The sequence below is a fragment of the Myotis daubentonii genome, chromosome 7 (assembly GCF_963259705.1).
Source record: "Myotis daubentonii chromosome 7, mMyoDau2.1, whole genome shotgun sequence".
In the NCBI taxonomy this organism is placed as follows: Eukaryota; Metazoa; Chordata; class Mammalia; order Chiroptera; family Vespertilionidae; genus Myotis; species Myotis daubentonii.
The window spans coordinates 51,023,285-51,041,831 of NC_081846.1; the positions used below are offsets into that span (position 1 = coordinate 51,023,285).

General features: G+C 34.0%; 1 protein-coding gene across 2 annotated transcripts in view; it reads left to right on the forward strand.

The window, feature by feature from the left end:
* Positions 1-18,547, forward strand: part of LOC132238577 (sodium channel protein type 1 subunit alpha) — a 104,449-nt gene that overhangs the window by 72,050 nt on the left and 13,852 nt on the right. For both annotated transcript variants that reach the window (XM_059704228.1, XM_059704227.1), the window contains 5 exons: positions 1,715-1,835; positions 4,144-4,298; positions 5,949-6,122; positions 8,971-9,093; positions 16,665-16,946. In XM_059704228.1, coding sequence (XP_059560211.1) covers positions 1,715-1,835; positions 4,144-4,298; positions 5,949-6,122; positions 8,971-9,093; positions 16,665-16,946 — 855 coding nt within the window. The remainder of the gene's footprint in view (positions 1-1,714; positions 1,836-4,143; positions 4,299-5,948; positions 6,123-8,970; positions 9,094-16,664; positions 16,947-18,547) is intronic.

Genomic DNA, 18,547 nt, shown 5'->3' on the forward strand with positions numbered 1-18,547 from the left:
AACAAGAAAATACTATTTAATCATGTACTCTTAAAATAATATCATGGAGTATTTTATTTGCTTCACTTTGTTTTCACACTCAGGGTCAAAATCATTTGCTTCCGTAGCAAACATTTTTAAAAGGAAAAATGTTGCGTAAAGCCACTGAGAAGAAAAATGTTCCTACTATCAGGGCTGTAGTTATTAAATGGTTATTGTACGAGGCGAATTGGATGCCTCAGGCATCATGTGTTTCCGGCATTCTCTATGTTCCCTTGTTAAGTCAGCCTGCCAAAAACACATGGAGAATGCAAGTCAGTGCAGACTCTGTAGTTTAGCTACTGAGAGTCATGTGTGGAAATATACCTGTTTTCAAATAAACTAGCTCATTTTGGAAGTTAGTAAATTAAAGGCTGATTAATGGTTTAGTAAACATTAACATGGGTTTTTAAAATAGTCTGTTAATCTAAAAACTATGAGAATCAGTGGCATTATTAGGTGAATTTCAAAATAAAATAAGATTTTAATATAAGAACAGAAAAGGAAAAGTTAATTGACCTTATTGGTTTTTAAATCAATAAAATACTTGTTTGAGGATGTTTTACTTTGCTGTTATTCTATTTATTTAGCATTTTATTTGAATGTATATCTAATGCACTAATGTAGAAACAGATTCTTTCCACAAATCTTTCCCTTCTCTTTTTGTATAATAGTGTTATTACCCCAATCAAATAAACTACTCAGAGCCACTTTATCTTTTCTTTCAATAATGAGAACTATACGAATATATTGATAAAAGTAATGTATACTGATTGTGAGGGCTATAATAATATTCTTTTAGCCTTTGATAAAACAAAGAAAATTCAAAAAGGACAGTGATAACTTGAATATTATCCTATATAATAAAAGTGTAGTATGAAAATTGTCCCCTTGACCAGGAGTTTGTCTGGGAGTTCAACCAGGGGGTGGGGTCGGCCGAGGGAAGGGAGGGAGGCCCTGGCCAGCAGCGGCAGCAACAGGCGGCCAGGGAAAAGGAGAGAGGCCCTGGCCGGAGGTGGTGGTGGCAGGCAGGCGGCCAGAGGGAGGTAGGGAGGCCCTGGCTGGTGGCCGCTAGGGACCCTACCAGTGCACAAATTTTATGCACTGGGCCTCTAGTAAATAATAAAATATGCTATAAATGTTTATTATTTCAAAAATTATATTTACAGAGAATTCTTATTTTTAAGTGCCCATGTTACATTTATATAAATTAACAATATACTGGATCTCAAAGTAAACCTCAATAAATTCAGCATAGTAGATACTGCATAGTGTTATTGTCTCCATAAATTCAAAATAGAAGACATCATGTAGGTTATTATCTAATCACAATGCAGCTAAACTAGAGATTAATAGTGAAATGACAAGAAAAAATTCTAAACACTTGAAAATTAAAAGATTTGCTCCTAAGCAAATATGGGGGCTTCTCTAATCCATAAAACAGTGGATTGCTTAGTACATGTTTCTGATTGGCTATTTGTGACTTCATGACATAGCAATCTGACTTCACATCTACATTGTGAGTTATGGCAAAGAAGTCCATATAGGCAATTTCCTTATTTCGTCTTCTTATCCAAAACCTCTTCATTTCAAAGAGAATTCAAAATCAGTTGATATTACTAATCCCTTCTTGGCGGGCTACTTATTAGTTACCAAAATTAAAGTGGTTTGCTCATTATGTCCATCTCGTGCACAGAAACTGAATGAAAGCAGCAGCTCGTCTGAAGGCAGCACCGTCGACATTGGCGCCCCCGCAGAGGAACAGCCTGTGGTGGAGCCTGAGGAGACCCTGGAGCCTGAGGCCTGTTTCACAGAAGGTAGAGACCATGACCCTCCTGCTAACCTTCCATCTGTGGAGTGAAGCTTTGGGGTGTGTGTGTGTGCGTGTGTGTGTGTGTGTGTGTGCTTTTAGCTCTTGATCACCCAAAATAGACCACTCATAACAGGAGAGAACTTTGTAGTGGATCTATTTCAATGACCTCTAACATGCTAATGAATTTTCAATCTGTTATGTTTCAGTTATCTCTGCCCATTATGTGGTAGGGATCATGAATGTGGAGAGAAATATTTTAATATAATCAAAATTAGTGACTACTGTATCATTTTTAAAATAAAACGATTGCCAAAACCGGTTTGGCTCAGTGGATAGAGCGTCGGCCTGCTGACTGAAAGGTCCCAGGTTCGATTCCGGTCAAGGGCATGTACCTGGGTTGCAGGCACATCCCCAGTAGGAGATGTGCAGGAGGCGGCTGATCTATGTTTCTCTCTCATTGATGTTTCTAACTCTCTATCTCTCTCCCTTCCTCTCTGTAAAAAATCAATAAAATATATTTATAAAAAAATAAAATATGTGTCTGCAACAAGCAGAATCCGAAGTAACCGCTTGAGCTAAAGCTGACCCTAAAAAAATAAAATAAAACGATTTCACAAGTGGGCATCTTTGTTTTCCCTATGAGTAGTAATTCCCATAATCAGATTTTCTGGAGAATTTGAGTTTTGAAGAGATGAATCTATTTGAATATTCTCTATTTAGTGATCCCTTCTTCAAAGGCCTGATATCTAATATCTCCCTCTAATTCCTATATAAATTATACACATCACTCAAAGTCCTTCTCAAACTACCTTCATCTCACCATAGTGGAAAAGAACTCAGCAGCTATAATCAATAGATCCATTTAATTCTCCTGATAACTAGTCATATATTTTTATGAGAGCTCTTCTCTCTTTTGAACTGTTATATGTCTCTTCTCTTTTTTTCTATCCTCCTCCATCCCTCTCTCCCTTCCTTCCCTTTCTGTTCTTTTCCCTTTTTTTTTTTTTCAGCATACCTGGCTTTTTTTTTTTTTCCACTTGAGGCAGGGTTCCTGTGTTTATATCTTTTCTTGAAAAACGGGATGTAATACTATTGGGAGCAAGGTCCATGTTCTTTTCTTTTCCCTTTCTTCTTCCCTTCCTTCCTTTCTCCTCCCCCTCCCCTCCCCTCCCCTCCCCTCCCCTCCCCTCCCCTCCCCTCCCCTCCCCTCCCGTCCCCTTCCTTCCTTCCTTCCTTCCTTCCTTCCTTCCTTCCTTCCTTCCTTCCGTGTATGTATCCTCCCTGGTGCTTACAAAGTCATTCACAGTTTCCTATTGATTTAATTCTTATGTTAGTGTGAGTGGAAGCAGTGTAAGGAAAAAAATGACAAATAAAGTAGGGCCATGCAAATCACATTTTAGTGAACAAAATTAATTTTGAAAATTATGTAAACTCTCCTAGGAGCACCACAAGAAAACCTAAACAGTAACAAACCTAGCATTGTTGGGAGAGATGTAGGTTATTACTTTATATTCTCTTTAAAAGGGAAGATTTCTGTTTATTAATTTCCATTTTGAAGTCCTTTTCTAGTAGGAGTGGGAAATGTCCAGCCCACGGGCCCTATAAGACCCACGAAATATTTTGGCCCTACCAAGGCATTAGGGGTGAGTCAATCAAATATTTGACCAAATATAGCAGGCTAATTTTTAAGTTGATAATTTTGTATGGCCCTGGAATGATGTTATAAATATCCAAATGGCCCTTGACAGAAAAATAATGTTCCCCATCCCTGCTAGAGATTTTAACAGAGCGCAATGGGATGACAGAGGAAAAGGCAAAGCTCCTTTACATTGATTTGTTCCAGTGGTTCTCAACCTTCTGGCCCTTTAAATACAGTTCCTCATGTTGTGACCCAACCATAAAATTATTTTCGTTGCTACTTCATGACTGTAATGTTGCTACTGTTATGAATTGTAATGTAAATATCTGATATGCAGGATGGTCTTAGGCGACCCCTGTGAAAGGGTCGTTTGACCACCAAAGAGGTCGCGACCCACAGATTGAGAACCGCTGATTTGTACTTTACAAAGTTCTTTCTTGGAGAATAACAGGTAAGTCAGAAAAAGCAGTTATTATTAGCCAGGGAGCCATTTAAAGAGCCTGAATGATTTTATAACTTTAGCTAATAAATGTGCTCTCACTACTCAGGCTTAGAGAGTTATCTTAGCAAGGTAGAGCTGGCAAAAAGGAAAAAAAAGATGTATCTGGGACATGGCAGAAGTTATTATGGAAGCAGCAGAATTATTTTATCTATTTGAACATTATACTTGCAGGCTGTGTACAAAGATTCAAATGTTGCCAAGTCAGCGTGGAAGAAGGGAGAGGAAAACAATGGTGGAACCTGAGAAGAACATGTTTCCGAATAGTTGAACATAACTGGTTTGAAACCTTCATTGTTTTCATGATTCTCCTTAGTAGTGGTGCTCTGGTGAGTGAATATTAAGCAAAAGTGGTATAATCTAAGTTTTAGAATAATCTAATACCAGTGACTTATTAACCCTTTCTGTTGCATTGTTTTAGTAAATGCACATTTCCCCCTCAACCTTCATTGTACATCCATTTTCATTTCCACAGCATCAGCCATCACTCCCATTTAATTAATCCCTAACTGTTATCTCTGCTTATGACTTCTTCCTGGAACATAAATACATCTCTATATCAACCATCCTACCCTTAAACCCATTTCCAAGGCATTTTTAATTACCCCCGCTTCATATCTTCCAGACTATAGACTTAATGTATAACTATTTATTTCTGAATTTAATATATATATTTCTAATAAGTTATTTAATTTTTGCTTATTCAGTAACCCAGAAAATTTCTCCCTCCAGTTTATTCATTATAACCAAATAATATGAATATTTAATTACTTATATTTTAATAAGAAAGTAAGCATGGCAGCTACAGTGAAGTTAATGATAATCCTGTGATTGGGAGTTTATAACTTTTAAATCCTGGTGAATTGTGTTTCTGAATGGTATTATTATCTCTTTATGGACAGTCAGTAAGTCCTTAGGAACCACTTCTCTGACCCTTTTGAATTATGAAACTATTCTTATGCTATTTAGGAAACAATGAATATTGGTAACAAATACTGGTCAGTGTGCCTAAGTGATTCATTTAAGGATTGGTTTCTCTTTATATGAAGACTTCCTTTACATCAGAATAAATTTACATTTATATAAAAATAAATTACAAAAATATAAACTGTAACATATGGATAGCATTTCAGAAAAAACACTAACACAAATGGAATACTTAAGCCATTAGATAGATGATAGATAGATGATAGGTGGATAGATAGATGGCTCTTAATGTTTCTTTAAATTAAGTTTATAATTAGAATATAGGCCTATATTTTCTGCATACTTCTCTGATAAACTGAATTTCTTTATATACTACTAGACAAGAAATAATACTTTACCATTGAAATAAATGTGAGACTTTGGTGTGAAATATCAAAAGAGGTTCATAATAGAAGAATACATATTGTGGTCTCAATAAGAAGTAATTTTATCTAAATGAGAAGTAATGTAGACTAGTAATGTATCAGACCTTGTCTTTGCTGAGAAATATAAACTATCAACAAAATGAAGGGGGAAAGGGACAAATGAACCAAACCAGTAAAATTGGACAATGTGATTATCAGTTACAATTCTACTTTATGTAAAATATAAGCTTTACTTTTCATTTCTTCAACCTCCTTTCAGTAGCAAAAAGCCAACAAGGGGAAGCAAAAGAAATCAAACAAAAGGAATAAATAACTTCAAGCTGGGATAGTACTATCAGGATATGACATCAAGAACTATTTTCTAATAAGTCAAATTGATTCATAAACATTTACTTTTTTTCTTTTAGCTATATTATAAAGAGAGACTATAACTTTTCCCTTGATTCATTAAAAGATCTTAAAGAGAAAAAAAAGCAATAACTATTGTTCCTCTGTCCTCCTATTCCAATTGAATATCATACATATATATGTATATATATAATTATATACACAGATACTTATCAGAAAAAAATAGCTTATAGAGTACAATGGTTTTAGAAATCTAAAATGTATAACTTTTTCTTACAGGCATTTGAAGATATATATATTGATCAGCGAAAGACAATTAAGACAATGTTGGAATATGCTGATAAAGTTTTCACTTACATCTTCATTCTGGAAATGCTTCTAAAATGGGTGGCTTATGGCTATCAAACATATTTCACCAATGCCTGGTGTTGGCTGGACTTCTTAATTGTTGATGTAGGTATTCTCCATATCTTTGTCTTCCATTAAAGGTAGTTTGTGTTATGTATATGCTAATTCTAAAATAGTGAGTCACTGACCACTATGTTGACGGGATGTGCTACATAATAGTCCCTAAACTAATTCACTGAATGTAACTGTAGTTTTGGTAAGAATAGGCTAATTTAATAATGATTTAGCATTGGAAGGATGAGATTTATGGTGATTATCTAGGGAACAGCTGAATATAAAAACCAGCACTTTGTAGGGACAGTGGTAAAACTGGGCATGTTGTTTAAATTTCTTATGTTGTGAATCAGGCAGATGGGCTTGAATCCCAGCCCCACTTCTATTTGGTTGTATGCCAGTGCGAAATGTACTTGGCTCCTAACTCTGTAAATGATGATGTTAGTACATACGGTCTTAAAGGCTCTCGATAAACAGTCATGATAATGGGAGCTCCTGTCAATTTTTAAAATTCTCTTTGATCTACTCAAAGTTTTTAAAGGGTAGGTTTAAAGAGTATATAATACCAGAGGCCCGGTGCACGAAATTCATGCACAGGTAGGGTCCCTAGGCCTGGCTGGTGATCAGGGCCAATCTGTGGGGTGACTAGCGGGGTGATTGGGGCCCCTGCTCTCACCTGCCTTGGTTGGCCTGGTACCACCCACTCACCAGCCCTGCCCCCCGCTGCTGCTGTTGGTTGGGGCCTGCAGGCTAGGGGCAACTCCTGCGTTGAGAGTTTGCCCCCTGGTGGTCAGTGTGCATCATAGCAACTGATCATTCCACCATTTGGTCAATTTGCATATTAGGGTTTTATATAGATAGATGGCTTATAACTTTATTAAAGGAGGTAAGGTACAGAGTTTAGGGAAAATCTATTTCATACAGTGATGAGAGTTCCCCTATACTATAGACTAGTAATGTACCAGACCTTCACAGATTTCTACACCTAATGATTAATAATACTTCATTTTCCCTAAAAGAAATTACTGTCCTAAAATTTGTTAAAATTAAACATCATGTTTCATATTATCAATTTGGCATAATTTCAGCTTTAGAAAAGTGTATCCAAAATATCACAGATTTCATAGGTAACAGTTTTATCCCAAAAAGATAATAATCCAGCAGAAAGATGCAGGCTTCTTGTGGAAAGTATTTCTAGGCTAAGAGTCCTGCATATATTATATCTTCTTAATTCTAAACAAAGGCAAAGCCAGAGCTATTTAAAAAGCTTAATAATGTTACTATGAAATTAGTAAATTGAGAGAAAACCTCAAAAAAATTGCTTCATCATATCATAGAGAGAAATAGTTTCTAATATTAAGGTTTCAAACATTGGAAGTTATATTTCAATTCTCACAATTATTACAAGTTGGTTTTTAATCATCATTTATGATATATTTTAAGAAAATAATTCTATAGAGCATTTTGTAGTTTTGTAATAATGATACTTTTATTTTTCAATGTTCTATTTTCATTATTTCATATGGATTAGAAAATCACTCTAAAAAAGACAAAAGGAATTATAGTAAATCTAAAGTAATATAAAAATTATAATAAATACTATAGGCCCAGTGCATGAAATTCGTGCTGGGGGTGGGGGGTGGGGGGAGGACGTGTCCCTCAGCCCAGCCTGCACCCTCTCCAATCTGGGACCCCTCAAGGTATGTCTGACTGCCTGTTTAGCCGCGGTCAGGCCTAAACGGGAAGTCAGACATCCCTCTCACAATCCAGGACTGCTGGCTCCCAACCGCTCTCTTGTCTGCCAGCCCGAATCCCCCTAACTGCCCTCTCCTGCTGGCCTGGTCACCACTAACTGCCCTCCCCTGCTGGCCCAGTCACCCCTAACTGCCCTCCTTTGCCAGCCTGGTCATCCCTAACTGCCCTCCCCTGCAGGCCTGGTCCCTCCCAACTGTTCTCCCCTGCAGGCCTGATTGTCCCCAACTGCCCTCTCCTGCAGGCCTGATTGCCCCCAATTGCCCTCCCTTGCAGTGTCCAGTGTATTTGGAACTGCCCAATACTAGCCATTTTCAAATGAATGAAATTGTAACTCTATTTGGACATGGAGTTTTGGTAAACTCTTTACCAAAGAGAATTAGACACCTAACATTTTTATTTCTTAGTCTTTGTATATAAATTCATTGATTTATTTATTTGATAAATATTTGATTGGCCATTTTGGACCAGGTACTATAGCAGAAGCTGTAAATTAGTATAGAAAAAAAAACTGAGAGTTTCATAGTAAAATAACATTTTAAGTTATATTTACTTAAATAAGAATAAACTTTAAACAAATGGAAACACAACATATTAGCAAGACAAAGAATCCCCTTCCAAAAATTAACTACAAAATCAAGGTGATTTAGCACATTAATTTAGGAGAGTATCAATTGTAGTTAGGTGAACATATATTTGCCGGATAGAGATTTCTTGCTTTTTCTGATGCAATAGCAGTTTTTGTATTTTATTTAGCCATAGGCAAAACCCTATATTCAGCAGTGACTTAATAAAATAAAGGAAGGATAGCCAATGACATTTTCTTACACTTAGATGTCTTTCTTTGTTAAATTAATTTTTATTTAGTTTTTAAAAACTAATTGGTCTACTAACATTAATTGAACAATTAATAAATTACATGGCATTTGAGGTGTTTTTATTCAACTAGCTTTTAATTAACATATTAAAAGCTACTTTTTTTCATCAGACTGAAAATATTTCCTTAAAATTTTTAAAGGTTTACTGAAAATATGCAATCATTTATCTTCTGAGTAATTACAAGCAAAATCATATTTGTTGAATGACATAGTAACTAAAAATTGAATGACAGTTATCTTTGTTTGTGTTTGTTTGTTTATTGGTGCAGGTTTCATTGGTCAGTTTAACAGCAAATGCCTTGGGTTACTCCGAACTTGGTGCCATCAAATCTCTCAGGACACTAAGAGCTTTGAGACCCCTAAGAGCTTTATCACGATTTGAAGGGATGAGGGTAAGGAAACTGAAAGAACCAGAAGTATAGCCTATAGCCAAAATTAAATTATATTGAGTTTTAAAAAGGAAAAAAACCCATGCATGCAAAGGAATGGCAAATCCTTGCAAAATTGCTACTTTATCTTTTTTATCTGTTGCATATTTACTTCTAGGTGATATGCAAGAGAATTTAGGCCTCCCTTAAAATGATACAATATCATTTATCTGCTGTGCTTATTAAAATGACTTTATTTCCTATTCTATCTTGGGAGTTTCCTTACAAACCTGTATACAAAAAAGCAAATGCACTATTAGAAGTACTGTGTGTAACGATATGATAATAATCAACTAAAGTGAATTTGAAATCATGTGCTTCTCATTGTGATGATCTAAACTGTACTTTATGAGTTTTATTGAAAATAATATGAATCACACATGTGCCTAAGAATAAGCAAAAAGAAAAAATTGACAGAGTTTTGTCTGTATAATGCCAAAGCTTGCATTATTGTAATATTTTCAAGGGTAGATATTAAATATTGACTAAATTTTAAACTTTTTACAAAAGTTATGTTTAATATAGCCTCAATTTATAATTGCATTAATCTTCTTAATTTATACAAATAGTAATAAGTAATAGTAACTTAAAGATTTTATATATAAATCCACACAATTTTTCATGTCTATGTGGTAAAACATTTACAGCATAATGAACAGAAAATGTAATTTTGACTCATTACATAGATGATTTATAAATTAACCACAACTTAAATCTCATTTATCAGAATTACACAAAACTTTATACTACTTCTTTTAAGGAAATACTACACCATTCCCTATGGTTTATAACAGATTAGAAATTTTGTTGTTATTTACTTGTTAATTTTCCAGACCTTTATAAAAAGCATGAAGCACTTACATATGATATATAGAATAGAAAGTAGTTATTTATTAAAAAATCAATTTTTAACCAGAACAAAGATTTTTAATTAAGAAAAAATATTGCTCTTTTATTGACTAAGATTTAGTTATGTTTGTAGAATCTAAGCAGACTTGTCTATTTCCATTTGCATTTTTCTAGGTTGTTGATAGCCTTATAATATGTTCTTCTAAAATAAAAATTTTTTAAATGTCACTTTTTAAGAACATAAGACTTGTCTTCAGTTTCCATAACATGTATAAATAATTCCCTCATTAGAAACAATTTAACAAAATATAAGATAGTCTTATTTTATTTCTCACAGAGATCCTTATGTTTTTACTAAAACATTAAAGTAAATCCTCTTCAGGGTATGTGAAAATTAAGTTTATTTTCCAATTAAATGTCACTTTCTATTGTTTTATACTGCCAGTGTCAGTTCTGGAGAAAAATATTACTTGAATACATTCTACTTGAAAACTTGTCACCTGAATCAAAGTATAGCAGTTCCCCTTTATTCGAGGTTTCACTCCGTGGTTTTAGTTATCCATGGTCTGAAAATATTAAATGGAAAATTCCAGAAATAAATAACTCATACATTTTTAATTGTGTGCCATTCTGAGAAGGCACACACCATCCAGCTATGTCCCACCCAAGACATGACTCATCTCTTTGAACAGTGAGATTGTCACTTAGTCGCCTTCTTGGTTATCAGACTGACTGTCATGGTATCGTAGTGCTTGTATTCAACTAACCCTTATTTTGCTTAATAAGGCCCCCGAAGCTCAAGAGTAGTGATCCTTACAGGGCGTGTTTCCTTCAAGTGAAAAGAGCAGTACAGTACAGTAAGATATTGTGAAGAGAGAGACCCCATTCACATAACTTTTATTATAGTATGTTGTTATAATTGTTCTATTTTATTATTAATTATTGTTGTTAATATCCTATTGTGCCTAATTAATAAATTAATCTTTATTCTAGGTTTATATTTATAGGAAAAAACACAGTATATATAAGGTTTGGTACTACCCTTAGTTTCAGGCGTCCACTAGGGGTCTTGGAATGCATCCCTCCCAGATAAGAAGAGAGTACTGTCTTACGTTTTAACTGTCTCCTGAAATCTAAACAGTGCTAAGCATTTGAATATGTTATAAACATTTTGAAATTGACCATGAATCAAATGGCCAGATACTCCTGTATTTAACACTTTATTTTTGTAACAATGTTGGTCTTGTGCATCTACCTGCAAGTTTTACAGGAATAACCTTACCCATACTTTTTGATTGATGAGGCTTTTTATAATATAAGGAGAGATTAGTTTTTGAATCTTCGAGTTTCAAAAGCATAAACTCCTTATAAATACTGATAGAAGATGAACTAGTCATTTAAATTAATAGATTTTTGAATATGGTTCCTTGCCTCATAATGACAGCATATACACAACCCTAAAATGGCTGATCATTTCAGTGTGTATTTGGCATTGTAGAGACAAAATAATCTGATTGTAGATTCTGTTTTCCTGTGTTTCTAAGTGTTTGGATCTTTTGACTTTTTATAAAATGTAATCATGGATGGTGGTGAGGATGGAGATAATAATGATAATTATAATTGGGAAGTGAGATTGGAATATACGTAGAAACTCTCATTTTATTCTTTTTCCTAGCAGCATAAAATCACAATAGCTGTGTAAAAGCGTAAATCAGCCATTCATTTTCTTTCTGTTGTCTTGTCACATTTTCAGAGCATGTGCTTTTATGCGACATTACCAAGTAAAGCATGTTGCACAATGCTTGATAGGAAGTTAGAAAGTAATAAACAAATTATCATCACGTTGCACTTTATGTTTTGCATGTTTTATGCACATTCTGGCTGAGAGCTTTTCAACATTTATTGTATTTCAAATTTCCAGTCCAAATTTTTCAACTTGTAAAATTGAACTGAGTGAATTGATGTCATGACTATCTAGAGTAAAATAAAATTTGTACTTAAATTTGTGTTCTTAATTTCCTAATCTAGGAAATGGTAAAGACCTTTTTCAAAAGAACTCAACTCTTGATTGATAGGGAAACAGACAGAGAGCATCATAAAAAAAAGTAACACCAAATGTTCTGTCATATCAGATTTCTAACTAATAATAAACTATATATTTCTATTTTATATAGGATAATCTTGCTCCAACTTGGATGGGGTGGAGCGCTGGTTCCTCCCCTCAGCCCTTTATTATGGGTACTGTATTACCCCTTTTGCTACCTTTCATCCTTTCACTGTGACTTTGTGTAGTGGGATGAGGGAGGGATTGGGAAGGGTACCACAGTAGGGAAAATATAGTGTTTACATTCTAATTCCCAATTTTCAACTGTCTTGAATTTTCTTTTGAGAAAAGTAGCTTTGAGTATTTATTTACCCTCTGTGGATGTGAACCCCAATCGTTGATGTTTTTATTAAGTTTCATTGAATATGGTTTAGTTATGTGTATATTGAGCTTTCTATTGATGGGGAGATTGACTGATTGGTGATGGTGGGGAACCTTGGTTTAGAAGGATTGGGTGACTATTTTAACTTGTGAAGTTCATGATGCTCTTTGAGACATACAACCCTTGCCATTTTTTGTATTGGTCTGGGTCCTGAAAATTGCCAGCAGTTGATTCCTTGCCTTGTTGACTTACATGAGCAGATGCGAGGGTACAATATTTCTGGTTTCTTAAGATTGGTATTGACTGTGTGACCATTCTCACTTTTTTATTAAGTGTAAGTTTATAGGGTTCCTTTAAAAATGTAACAAGGCAAAAATATATTATGAAAGAGTTGAGTTAGCACATGTGATTTATATTTTAAATGAAACTTAACATACAAGTACTTTTTTGAATTATGTAGACTAACACACCCACCTAAAAATAAAACAAACTGATTTCTTAGCATGTGTGTTAAGATAAGATGTTTAAATTAATAAATTTAAATTAAATATTCATTAAATTTAGATGTATTAATTAAATGAATTTAATACAAAAACTCACTTTTAGAATAAGATCCATCTAACTGCTTAGGATCTTAGAAGATGTCACAGTAAAAACATAAATGAAAATAAATCTACATTTTATGTATTCCTAAAGTTTAGAAATAATGTACAAGAAGGAGAGTTTTTATTTTTGAGGCAAAAAAAAGGTTGGAGTATTTTCATGGATAATTGATGTATCATATCTTCCAAAAATAATTACCTTAATTAAATTCCACAACAAATATAGTCATTATATTTTAAAAAGATTATCTGACTCTTCTTCATACTTAATAATGTGTGATTTCTACTTTACCTACTTTTATTTTTTTATTCATGTAGTTATTTTGTATTTGGATTAGAGAAACATTAGAATCCATGAGTAGTATTGATTTCAAGTTCAAAGTCAATTCGTTCAGACAAGAGGACATTTCTGCATGTATCAAAATTCCTCACATTAATTTGCATATTCAATTGTCAAGTCCTCATTTCATATTGATTTAATCAAAACTACAGATAAGGAACCAAAAATAGAGTTTTTATGAGAATGGATTGTGCCAGAATAGTGAAATTGCATTTGATGATGTTTTACAAAAGATTTGTGAGAAGAAGCAACCTCTAATGTTAATTCCTTAAAATAATTCCTTTCTTAGAGATCTCATTTTACACAGCCTGAAACCTCAATCCGTTCCTTCCAGTGTATTCAGGCTAGTGCTGCCTAGCGCCTTTACCAAATGGGAACCAATTACTGCAGTTCCCTGCTGGCTGGAAAGAGTTAATACACCTCTTTCTGTCCTGAACCAAGAACTGTCTTGAGGCTCTTGGGAAAAACAGTCCTTTCCCCCCTGCTCCTTCATTGCCCACTTTAATAAAATTTTGAATATGAATGGACCTTTGTATAGTAAATACCCTAATACTAGTGGCATATTTTCTTACATATAGTTATTTTACCTTCATAAAAATGAACCTTTTCTCTGGGCCAAATGTATGCCAACATTGTAATCATGTCTGAAAGGCAGTGCTGCGGAGCACTTGTACCATAAATGGATTAATTTTAATGCCAAACAAGTCCCCCTTTTCAAAGTAAATCTCTCAGACATATTAACTAACCCCCAATTTTTTGTTGTACCCAGCTTTTATTCTTATTCCATATCCACAATGAGCATTTAACAATTATGCTTTGATCAATAAATGCTAAGCTAAACTTCATTCATTCAATGAACCATTTTTATATTTTTTTATTCAAAGCACTCTGTTATATTCCTATTTTCACGGCACTCAAGGCCTTGGAGAATTCACAAATATATTTTTCCATCTTAAATTTTAAAAAAATAAAAAGCATACCATCATTGAGGATTATTAGAATGTAATGAACTCTAATGAAGAACAATATGTGTACCAGATAAGTGCAAGAACTCTAAGGAGAATTAGTGAAGTTGAGTGCAGAGAGCACTAGATGGCACTTCTTTCTAGTCTCCTTTCTGAACTTGACCTACCTTAGCCTCATTCTTCTCATTTACCAAATGAGAACACAATACTAAATTATTTCTATGGCCCTGACCAGCACTGGAATTCTAATTCTGGAAGTCAAAAGAGGAAACATTCACCTTTATTTTGGAGGCTAAACTGAGGGGGTAAAGTTAGGCTCCTTGAAAAAAAAAAAGTGCTGCTTGAAATAAAGCTTGGAAGAAGAAAGAGTATCTAAGTAAAGAGGATTTGGGACAAGAAATGGCAACTCAGTTCTAGGGTAATAATATTAGTTAGATTGTCATGAAGAGTAGGTGGCTAGCGAATTTAAAACTAGAAATGTAGATTGTAGAGTATTTTTAATATCAAGGTAGGGACATTTTTGATAATGAGTGGGAAGCCATTAAATAATTTTAAAGTGAGACTTGGAGAAGATTAATTCATCTTACATGGATCAAAGGAAGGAGAAATTAGAAGGCTCTAATGATAGTGCAAGTATAAGCTCTCAGAGGCCAGAACTAGGATGGTGGAGGTGAAAATGGAAAAGAAGTGAGAGGTGAAAACGGTTTTGAAGAAGTATGACACCTACAGATTGATATGGAAAGAAATAGGTGTAGGTAACCATTGCTCTGGTCATGCTCTAAATTGGCTGTTGGTAAAAATATACATTTTAACATGTACTCTCCTATGTGCACAATAGAAATAGCTTTTTTATCTGGATGGTAGGCAAAATATTTAGAAAAAAGAGGCAAGTAAATAATAACTTGACTTCAGCTTTCAAATTTTGAATCCAAGAGAAATCTAAGTGTATCCACATATTTAAAATGAAGTATAAAATAAATATTTTTTTCAATCAATTACATTAATGCGAAAAGCCAAATGAGACAAGGCAAGGTGCCATGGATCAATGAGAGTAGGCTGCATAGATGACATCATTTGGATCTGCCTGGATAACCCAACTGATTTACTTTTTCATGCTCATGTCTCCACCTTTGTCATTAGTGGTTTTATCCTATCCTTTGACCCACTTATTACACTATTTTGTAACCCCAGAAGGCCTATGGTTATTTACAGACTTTAATAAGTCACTAAATATCAGGGTTCAGAAGCATCTGGAATTCACTATGTTTTTTCAGAAACTTTGTTCTAAAAATACGCTGACATCCTATGGCCGATAGAGGATATTTTGAAGCCTGTTGTTTGCTTTGGATCAGATTGACAAGAATATTGAGATTCATAGGTAGGATTCACTTAGCTACTAATGTTCAAGTCTGAGGGGCCATCTGCCACTGAGGAGCATTGTAGGGGCTGCTTTCTTTTCCCTCTTAGCTACTCACATACAGCTCCAGTGGGAACTGTGGAGGGGGAAGCAAGGACAGGCATCTCTACAATGTTGCCAAATATGAAAACTTAGATTTTAAATTTATGATAAAGAAATAAAGACAAGGGGAGAGAACATGTTTCAGTAGGAAAGAGTAGATAATTAGCACAGAACCTTATGTAATCACATCAGATTTGAGAAATATATATGGCATCCCTCCTTTTCTTATTTTCCTAAGAAACTGATTTCTATTATGTTTCATTTAAAATAAGTTTATTGAATTAAACTCAGTAAATGAAACAACTGACATGACTGGAGCTTGAAATAAAGATGTGATGATCTAATGAAATACATAATGCTAAAGTGTCTTGCTTCTTCTGCAAAAATTATTAGTCATAGCAATGCATGAATAATTAAGGACAAAATTATGTTAGGTATTTAATATTTTTATACTTATATATCTTAAATTTTAATTAATTAGAGTATATTGGTCAAATCAACTCATCCAAATACTTTAGTTTTGTTTTTTAATATATTGCCTTTTTAAAAATGAGTTAGTCTGTATTAGGATTTCCTACTTCTCTCTTTTTTTCTTCTAATAAACGGCACATATTCTGACTTCCTCTGGCAGCAAATTCCTCTAATTTTGCTTTTCCTTTAACTTTTGAGTACTTCCCCTTCTCTATTTTTAAACTTTTTGTTTCTTTGTCATATTATCTATATTTGTTTCCCTAAATGTATTGCTTAAGAAATAATAGATTTTATTGTAAGATTTTTTTACTTTACTTTTCCAGTATAAACTCAATACTGAAAAATTAAAGATTGGTAGGGGGATGTCTTATTTTCTTAACCAACAAGAATTCTGACTTTTCTTTTTTTCCATTTGTGTATTAGGTGGTTGTGAATGCCCTTTTAGGAGCAATTCCATCCATCATGAATGTTCTTCTGGTTTGTCTTATATTCTGGCTAATTTTCAGCATCATGGGTGTAAATTTGTTTGCCGGCAAATTCTACCACTGTATCAACACCACAACTGGTGAAATATTTGACATCAGCGAAGTGAACAATCATTCTGACTGCCAAAGGCTAATAGAAAGAAATGAAACAGCAAGATGGAAAAATGTGAAAGTAAACTTTGATAATGTAGGATTTGGGTATCTCTCTTTGCTTCAAGTTGTAAGTGAACACTCTTTTTCTCTGAAATTTGTTTATTGTTTGGAATAATAACAAAGTAATTACCTATATCCATTATTTAGCTACTAAAGAAGAAAGTTTATAACATTTATTTTTCTAATTTTGTTTTATTAGTACCAGTTTATGAGCCCAAGTGGGTGGAAACTCTATATATTTAAGCAATACAGACATAGTTGATAGTGGCCAGGTATTTCAGTTCATTCCTAAGGTCTTTTTCTCTTTCTTCTCATATTGCTTTCTCTTCCCACGTGAAAATGTTGATTAATACATCAATAAGTTTATTATTTTTTTCTATTGCAATTGCAAAGCTTGTTTTCACTGAGGGATCTCCTCCCCCCCACCCCCACCCTCACCACACACACACACACACACACACACACACACACACACACACACACCCAAAAGCACACAGACTCAATACACCTGATTAGACTGACGCTGGTGGGCATTAACTGCTACTGAGTTGTATCATTTGGATTGAAGGTCAGGGAATGATATTCAGGTTTTAGGATCAGATTCTCACAATGAAATGGAAATAATAGCGGATAATGCCTGGATACAGAAAAGAAACATAAGCAGCTGTGGTTACACCTCAAATGACCTTTCAACACAATTACTTAATTCTATTTTATCATACTAGTAATGTTTTCACTCCTGGATCTCTAAGACTGACTCATACAAAATAAAAATATAATTTATAAAAATGGAAAAGATGGTGGCCCTTTAAATATTTTCCTATGATGCTGCTTTTAGCTGCAGCTGCATATTAACAAAGCAGTGGATAAAGGCTGCTGAAATGCCACTTAAAATTTTTAAAAGTTGAGTAAGTTCTCCCCTTGTGATTTTATACAGTTCTTAGGGCAGAAGTCTATTTTTTTTTCATTAAGGTTATGATTTTAGTTGTTTAGTTGAAGATTAGATAAGCAAACAAACCTACACTGGTCTCTTGCATCTCTTTCAGAGGTGTCTGTACTACTATTTTTTACACATTCTTCCCACCTTCTTGTTAGAATTCTTATTTCTCTTGTGGATATTGCTGACTTATTCTGAATGCTCATGCAATTAAAATAAATTAAAACAGGGATTTTAAAAAATCTAGCATGTATGATTTATTTAAATATTATAGTAGACACATTATATTTCCTTGGGCATTTAGCCTAACCATTAACTAATGGCCACACTTGTAAAAGTGTCTCACTTCATAAAATTGAGGAAATAGAATTTAAAAACTTCAAGGAATTCCTTAAAATTCTGAAAATATAGGATAATGAACCTGCACAAAACTATAAAATAAATTCTGCTCTTTAAGAAACTAAGTTTTATACTTAGCTTTAAGCAGAATTGCCTCTCTGTTGTTTAGTAATTCACTGAAATGGTTCCTTGAATCACCATTCTCTGTTTATGTTCCTAGTGTGTGATGGATATGATCTATCATTGACCTCAGCCATTGATACATTCAATATTTCCCTCTTTGATATACAAATACCTTCTATTTTCTAGCTAAGAGTCATTTCATGATCTTCACAGCCATCATACCCACCGTTATGTGGCTTTCTTCCTACAATATACACCACTTCACAAGT